Genomic DNA, 8924 nt, shown 5'->3' with positions numbered 1-8924 from the left:
GTCACAGGTGTGCAGCCCCCCCCAGCCCCAGAGTCTAATCAGTGTGACTGGGGCCAGGTGAGGCTGCTTCAACCATCCACCACACACACACACACTCCACTATGTCTTTTAACGTGATGGGAAATCCACCATAATGTTCGCTATGTTTTTGAGTGTTTGAATAAACAGCAGCACAGAGTGCTGACAAAAAGGGGTTTTATTTGACCTAAATAAATACAAAAACAGGTCGTGGAGAACCAATAAAAGAACGTTAAAGTATTATAAACATGAATGATCGAGGATCAACATAAAAGTGGTTTGCGTGGACGTTAATTCCCCATGAGCAGAAGAGATAGGCTTCACAGAAATGATACGCATTAGAGTTAACATCAGCTACTGGAAAAACCCACGGTGCTTTTGGACCTCACACACACGCAAATGCAAATGCAAACGCACACACAAACATTTTGCAACACTGATGGTATCAGATTGCAAGCTGACGATTGGTCAGAATTCAAACCTGTGACGTGGTTTCTCCAGCTGAAATAGCGGAGCTGAATCCTTGAGAGCAGAAGCAGTGAGAGCTGTCAGAGAGGAACCATGGACACCATCGCTGAACCGGACCCTGGACCCTCTGAGGAACCTGAGGACACGTCTTTGAACCGGAGACAGACCAGGAAGAGAAGATTTGGTAGGTGTCCTTTTTAGAGGATTCAAAATAACTAATCCAGTAAACAATGTTTTCATCTGCATGCATTTTAGATTCACGTTTAGCAAACGTTTTAATTCAGAGTGACCGACCTGATGAACCAGCGACCGTAGAGACAGATTTATTCTCCTAAATAACGACATGTGTGTGTTCTAGACAAAACCCTTTTTTTTTGTTACCTTACTTGACTTGTGACTACGCCCGTGAGTTACGGACTACTGATAGGCATCTCAAGTAGTTGTGTGTTTCATGATATGTTTGTTATATACGTGGAACAGAGTGCAGAGTAACTTTACAGCCGAACACAAGTTTAGTTTTTTCATTACCACAATGGTGGCCACGCAGTGTGAATATATGTATGAACATACTCTGTGTGTCCGTGTGTGTGCGCTTGAGTGCATCAGTGAGTCTGTGTGTCAAAAGAGGACATCAGATAAGCGTTGAAGAAAAACATTTCGCAACACGTAATGGAGAATTAAAACACGTGATGTGTTTTTTTTCCAGCTGACAGAGAAAAGATGGAGGCTAGGTTCAGAAGCAGTGAAGGCCATCAGAGAGTAACCATGGTCACCATGTCTGAACCGGACCCTGGACCCTCTGAGGAACCTGAGGACACGTCTTTGGACCGGAGGGAGACCAGGAAGAGAAGATTTGGTAGGTGCCCCTTTTTAGAGAATTTAAAAGAAATAATCCAGTCCGAAAAAATGATCCAAAATAAAATATGTTTTACTCCACATACATTTAAGATTGATGTTTCGAACACTTTTTTAGCCAATGTGACCGTGTGTGTGTGTGTGTGTGTGTGTGTGTGTGTGTGTGTGTGTGTGTGTGTGTGTGTGTGTGTGTGTGTGTGTGTGTGTGTGTGTGTGTGTGTGTGTGTGTGTGTGTGTGTGTGTGTGTGTGTGTGTGTGTGTGTGTCCTACTCCTGAACAGTTCTATGGTTGCACATCGCTGTCGTTGTGAGCATCGGACTGCTGAGTATTCTCCTCATCTCCCTGCGCTTCAGTGAGTCTGAATCATATCATCCTGAATATAATTACAATACAGTTATGATCATATTAATGATTGTAGTAATAGCAATGATAATGATAATTATTGTTTTTGTTAGAATTAGTGTTAATAATATGAATGATCTTACTACTATGTAGCAGCAGGCCTGTCGGACAAGTTGCTCTGCACAGTTGGTCAACGCGCATGTGCCAAGCAGCCTGCAGCTCACACACACACACACACACACAGCACACGCAAACGCACACATACAACGCACACACACACACACACACACACGTGCAAACGCACACATGCACCGCACACATGCACACACACACACACACACACACACACACACACACACACACACACACGAACACACACGTTTCAAGACAAAGGCAGTGCAGGACACCGCATACACACACACACCACACACACATGCACACACGCACGCACACACATGCACGGGCATACACACACTGCACACACGCGGACGCAGACGTTGAAAGACAACGGCAAGATGGAGACCACAGCCCCGCCGTCGACACACTCTCCCAGCTCAGACCTCATGTCTATTGTAGACTACACCTTTTTTGCAAAACTTTATTTATTTTTAAATAAAGTGTTGATGACGCTTCGGTCAGCATTTGCGTGTCATCGAGTGGCCCCCTAAATGATAATCAGCCTTTTGTTCCCCGAATGGTCAAAAAATATTTAAATGTTGGCACTGCTTTTAAGAGTCATTTGTGGTGAACGCTAAAAGATAGGTCCTTTCATAACCCTAAAAGTACACATCACACAATAAACTTCAATACATGAGTTCACAGCTGCACAGGTGTATAGAAAATGATTATTGACAACAGTTAGCTGAACATTATGTGGTCCCGTCCTTCCACTCCCTGTTTTCTCACCCTGTTTAAACACCGAAATCAACTACATTTGTCCCAGTGTTTGTTATATGGGAAATCAAGCAATAAAATACACTCTCTTTCTCCGGTAACACAGGCCACGCCTTTCTCCTTCGTCGTCTCTAACTCATGCTCCAATCTTTCATCAATCGATGCTTCGGATGTTGTGAATGCAACGGAGTATATGATGCATCGTTGCAGCAACATTTAAGATGATCGCGATGAGTTCTGCCCGTTCTGCCTCCGTGCCGTCCCGCCTCTTGCGAACTTAGACCCTACGTCATATCCCGCCCCTTGCAAGCCCACCCCCTTGATTCTACTGATGTCTGAAGGACATTGATGTCCGCATATAAAGCATCAAGTGTGAATCACCCTCAGGGTCGAATCTCCTGATATACAAATGCGGCGACAATGGGGTGGACTTCAAATGATTATGCTTGCTTCATAGCGTAAGGAGAAAATGATTATGCTTGCTTCATTATGTAACAGGTGAACCAATATGTTATACGTTGTAACATTATCGGTAAAATGTTATTATATTATGCGCTCAGAAATGTGTTCCATTATCGACCAGGGATTCCACGTTATAGCTCTGGGTTTAAGTCCACCTAGAGGTTGAGCGCAACGCGGACTAGTTAGAATAATAACAGTTATAATCATATTAATGATTGTAATAATAGCAATGATAATGATCATTATTGTTTTTGTTAGAATTTGTGTTGATAATATGAATGATTGTAACAATAGCAACGATAATGATATTGATAATTATAGTTATTGTTATTTTAATTGGTATTAATATTAATAATATGTCATGTTCTCTTTCAGGGGGGATGGACTTTGTGTTTGGTTGGCTGTGGGTCCTGTGACGTTTAGAGACGATGTCGTTCTGTTTTAGAGCTCATTCCTTCTGTACTCCTCTGTCCTGTCCTAGACACACCGTCACCTTGGAAGGAGGGGAGAGAGCGCTTACTGGATGAACTCGGTGAGGGTTTTATCCAAGTTATTACATCAATCGCATTATTAACATTTTTTTTCTTCTGTGATTTATGTTTGAACATCCCCTCTTCCTTATAACTTCACATTTTATATTGTCAGGCTAACAGAGCATAGACCGTGTTAAACTACCACCAAATAAATGTGTTCTACTAAAGACATTTTTCTATTGTCGTCTATTAGGGTCATGCTTCTATTGATGTCTATTAAGGTTGTGCTTCTATTGTGGTCTGTTAAGGTCAGGTCTCAGGGTTGTGTGTCAGTAATGAAGACGGTAAGATAAGCAGTTCTGTGTTTGTTAAGGATTTTCTTTTACATTCAACAGATGAATTGGCGCTTCAGGGCTGGATGTTTTACGACCAGAGTTTCTACCTTATGTCTACCACTAAGAAGAGCTGGAAGGCCAGTAGAGAAGACTGTCTGCGGAGAAATGCAGACCTGGTGGTTATCAACAGCAGAGAAGAACAGGTGTGTGTGTGTGTGTGTGTGGGGAGAGACATTGTGTGAGTGTGTGTGAGAGAGAGAGACATTGTGTGAGTGTGTGTGAGAGAGAGAGACATTGTGTGAGTGTGTGTGAGAGAGAGACATTGTGTGAGTGTGTGTGAGAGAGAGAGAGATTGCATGTGTGTGTGTGTTCAGCTGTGTTGTCATGACAACAGATGCTATTACCTTTGGAAACAGGGGTTTCTCAGCAGAATGTTCGAGCGTTCCTGGATTGGACTGAGCAGTAGAGACACAAAGGGGACCTTCAAGTGGGTGGATGGTACCCCCATGACCTCAAGGTAAGGCTGATGACTCTGTTCAGCAGCATCTCTTCTCTGAGAGTGACAGAGTGACCTCACCTCAACACTGGGCTCCACTGTCTCCTCCTCGTGGTTCTCAGTTTGAGACGCGCTAAACCAGGCGATGACAGCGGAGCAGAAGTCTGTGTCGTAGCAGGGGAGGACGGCTGGTCCAGACAACCGTGTGACAGACTGCACCACTGGATCTGTGAGAAGGCCGTGGACCTGGATCATCTGGAGGCTGAGCTGGACAAAGAGGGTCCGTAGACTTTGTTTGTGTTCATGAGTGGAGAACGGTTCCTCCTTTCTGTTCTCTGTGCCGTAGACACAGTAAATATACTCTTCATGACTGGAAAGGTGGTTGGTTGTGTTTAGGTCTACTAAGGCCATGTTTCTATTGTGGTCTACTAAGACCATGTTTCTATTGTGGTCTACTAATGTCATGTTTCTATTGTGGTCTACTAATGTCATGTTTCTATTGTGGTCTACTAATGTCATGTTTCTATTGTGGTCTACTAATGTCATGTTTCTATTGTGGTCTACTAAGGTCATGTTTCTATTGTGGTCTACTAAGTCCATGTTTCTATTGTGGTCTATTAAGGCCATGTTTCTACTGTGGGCTACTAAAGTCAGGTTTATATTGTGGTCTACTAAGACCATGTTTCTATTGTGGTCTACTAGGGCCATGTTTCTACTGTGGGCTACTAAAGTCAGGTTTCTATTGTGGTCTACTGTGGACCTGTATTAGGAGAGAGTGAAGGGAGTGTCTGATGGTGCATCTCTAGATAGGTGTTGTAAACGTTCACTCCTCTCCTCCTGGTTTCTTCAGGTTCAGTGATGCCCACGGAGGAGGAGGAGGCCCCCAGCATCACAAAGTTCCACTCCACTACCCAGGTGTTGCCCGTGGGCCAAACGGCCCGCTACACCTGCGATGCCGGCGGCACGCCGGAGCCCACCGTCGAGTGGCTCCACAACGGCAGGCCCCTGGAGAGGAACGGCACAGACGACCAATCGGAGGCCTGGGTGGAGAGGGGGTTCCTCTTCGTCAGAGGGGTGAGGTATGGCGTGAACACGGTCTGCTGTGTGGCGAGCAACAGCGCTGGCACGGCCAATCACACCGCTGAGCTGCTTGTCTTTGGTAAGATCTGGATCCAAGGAGAGACGTTTGTTGTTGATGTATTCATAACGTTGTTGTTGATATATTCATAACATTGTTGTTGAGGTGTGTGTATATATATATTCATAAATGTGTGTGTGTATATATATATATATATATATATATATGTGTGTGTGTCTATATGTTTATATGTGTACTTTTTTTATAGTCACTTGTGTCATCCCCTGCTTTACCCAAAATGTAGCGAACCCAAAACCGTGATATGAACCGAACCGTGAATTCTGTGAACCGTTCCCTAGTTTTAGTGGATGTCATGACGTGAAAGAGGTGTTTTTAAGTCCATTGATTGAAGTTTCTACTGGAAGCAGACAACCAGCCATGTATGTTGTCCAATTGAACCTAGCCTCAAACCACAGACTCGTCTTCAACCATAGAACTGACATACATGTACATACATATGCATATGTACACATACGTATACATATGTACACGTAAAAATACATAAACATACAAATAAATACTCATACATAGATTCATTCATATGTAAAAATACATACTTACACATACCAAACATAACTATACATACTCAAAGACAAACGTATACATACGTGAATATGTAACGATACGTACATATGTAAAGATACTCATACATATGTACACATAAATACCTGTAGTAGTAGTATGAGTATAGTGTTTGAGAGAGAATAGTATTGTGTGTGAGACAGAATTATAGTAGTGTGTGTGAGAGAGAATAGTAGTGTGTGTCAGAGAGTATAGTAGTGTGTGTGAGAGAGTATAGTAGTGTGTGTCAGAGAGTATAGTAGTGTGTGAGAAGAATAGTAGTGTGTATGTGTGAGAGAGTATAGTAGTGTGTGTGAGAGAGTATAGTAGTGTGTGTCAGAGAGTATAGTAGTGTGTGTGAGAGAGTATAGTAGTGTGTGTCAGAGAGTATAGTAGTGTGTGTGAGAGTACAGAAGTGTGTGAGAGAGTTTGACTGAACCGAAGTGAGTTTGATTCCTCAATTCCTGATTTGCTGATGGAAGCAACGGTATAGCTTCTGCCGCTCAAAATACTGCGCTGTCATTTCACTCTGGAATTTCCAGCGATCCTGTTATGCTGCGTTCACACCAAAAAATGATTTGGTTGCTTGTTTGCGTGGTCGCCTGAGTTTGAGAGTGGCTTTCTCTTGTGACCGCCCTGTTTCTGTTCTGCCAATTCATTCTCAACCATGGCCAGTCTTTACTTGTTGTGGAAGTACCAGAGACGTCAGAGAAACCGACACGGTCCTTTAGGATTCTGCAGGATTTGCAGTATTTTGAGCGCCAGAAGGTATACTGCTTCTTCTGTCAGCCAATCAGGAACTGAGGAATCAAACTCACTCCCGTTTCAGTTAAACTCTCTCACACACTTCTGTACTCGCTAACTGCAGCGCTAATGCTAACATCAACTCTAACTGCAGCGCTAACGCTAACGTCAATGCTAACGCTAAAGTCATTGCTAACACTAATTTCAAAGCTAACATAAGTGCTAACTTCAATGCTAACCTCAGCGCTAACACTAATGTCAGTGCTAACGGCAACGGTAATGTCAATGCTAACGCTAACATCAATGCTAACTTCAGCGCTAATGCTAACGTCAACGCTAACTGCAGCGCTAACACTAACGTCAATGCTAACTTCAGCGCTAACGCTAACTGCAGAGCTAACGTCAATGCTAACTTCAGCGCTAACGCAACGTCAACGCTAACTGCAGCGCTAACGTCAATGCTAACTTCAGCACTAGCTCTAATGCTAACGTAAACGCTAACTGCAGCGCTAATGCTAACGTCAATGCTAACTTCAGAGCTAACGCTAACGTCAACTCTAACTGCAGAGCTTGTGTGTTGTCTTAAGTGGTTGAAGAGGATGAAGCATGAATCAGCGTTTTTTGAATTTTCCAATGAGAATGAATGGGGGGATTTGGGGCGAATAACCTGGAATATCTCGGGAATTATGAATAATATCATGTCTTGTTCTCCCGTCAGATGCCTGTGAACTCACACTGGACCAAAACACAGCCCACAGACGACTCTCTCTGTCTGAGGACAACAGAAAGGTGACGCGGGTTGGAGAGGACCAGTCGTATCCGGATCACCCAGAGAGATTTGACCACTGGCCCCAGGTGTTGTGTAGAGAGGCTCTGACTGGCCGCTGTTACTGGGAGGTAGAGTGGAAAGGACGTGTTGAGATAGGAGTGACATACAGAGGAATCACAAGGAGAGGAGAGGGTGATAACAGCGAGCTTGGATGGAACAACAAGTCCTGGAGTCTTTATTGTGATGATGGTGGTTACTCTGCCGTGTACAACGGTAGAGAGACAGCCATACGTCTCCCCCCCGCTGGCTCTACCAGAGTAGGAGTGTATCTGGACCGGCCTGCTGGCACTCTGTCCTTCTACAGAGTGTCCCGAGGTGTAGGAGGGTCCTCAGACACACTGACACACATCCACACCTTCAGGTCCACCTTCACCCAGGAGGACCTCCTCCCTGGGTTTTGGGTAGGGGGGGGGGGATACTCAGTGTCTCTGTGTCGGTTGTAGAAAGAAAAACCCGGCGGGCGGGCGCACACACACACACACACGCACACATGTAGACACACACACACACACACACACACACACACACACACACACACACACACACACACACACACACACACACACACACACACACACACACACACACACACACACACACACAGTGCTTCTGCAAGGCCTGAGAGGGCTGATTGCTCAGTGTCTCTGTGGCAGTTATAGTCTCTCTCTCTTTCTCTCTCGTCTCTCCCCCTTGTCTCTGTCTCCCCCCTCTCCCCCCCTCGTCCTCGTCTCCCTCTCCCCCCCTCCCCCCCCCCCCCGTCTCCCTCTCCCCCTCCTTTTTATGGGGCTTCCTAAAAGTTGATGATGGTAAACCATGAAAGGAAGAGACTTTTAAGATCTTCCATAGGGTTACCTGAGCAGGTTTTATTAAGATTTCATTTTTAATTTGAAATGTATATTAAATACCTATTGATGGTAAATCATGTTTTTTTTATGCAACAATATTTGCAATTTTCAGACATAAACAGTTTTGTTCTTAAGGACTATGATATCATTATTTTTGTCCTAACAAGGAACCTGATTTAAAGCAGATTTTATATTTCATTCATAATAACCAGGAGGTCTGTGTTGTAAATGACTTTAAACTGAGTATTGATTCCTGGTGTTCTGTTGGGAACCAAACGGCAGCAGAACATGTTCAGTTATTAAAGATACGTGCACACCTGTTTATGATTAGTAAAGTCTGCAGCTTCTATTGTTTCAGTCCTTGTGTTTATTGTGTACATGTAAGGGACTATTTTTCTGTTGCATTTGTTAATGAAGCATAATTTTAATAAACAACTCAGTGGATCAACTGAATGTTCTCATGT

The 8924-nt window shown here is 43.9% G+C and overlaps 2 protein-coding genes across 2 annotated transcripts; both read left to right on the top strand.

The window, feature by feature from the left end:
- Window positions 1-266: 266 nt before the first annotated feature.
- Window positions 267-3689, top strand: LOC311373547 (uncharacterized protein; the record flags this gene model as incomplete). Its single annotated transcript, XM_084490291.1, has 4 exons — window positions 267-670; window positions 1193-1342; window positions 1622-1693; window positions 3685-3689. Exons 1-4 carry the CDS (start codon window positions 580-582, stop codon window positions 3687-3689), a joined length of 318 nt encoding a protein of 105 aa, XP_084346417.1. The 5' UTR covers window positions 267-579.
- LOC311373546 (uncharacterized protein) lies at window positions 3422-8058 on the top strand (the record flags this gene model as incomplete). The annotated part of the gene is made up of 6 exons (XM_084490290.1): window positions 3422-3571; window positions 3908-4050; window positions 4264-4364; window positions 4466-4623; window positions 5194-5502; window positions 7505-8058. Exons 2-6 carry the CDS (start codon window positions 3931-3933, stop codon window positions 8056-8058), a joined length of 1242 nt encoding a protein of 413 aa, XP_084346416.1. The 5' UTR covers window positions 3422-3571; window positions 3908-3930.
- Window positions 8059-8924: the final 866 nt, after the last annotated feature.

This window comes from Micromesistius poutassou (assembly GCF_964030765.1).
Source record: "Micromesistius poutassou genome assembly, contig: SCAFFOLD_3310, whole genome shotgun sequence".
NCBI classification, from domain to species: domain Eukaryota; kingdom Metazoa; phylum Chordata; class Actinopteri; order Gadiformes; family Gadidae; genus Micromesistius; species Micromesistius poutassou.
Note: the sequence above shows the minus strand (reverse complement) of the source record. Positions and strands in the feature narration are given on the sequence as shown.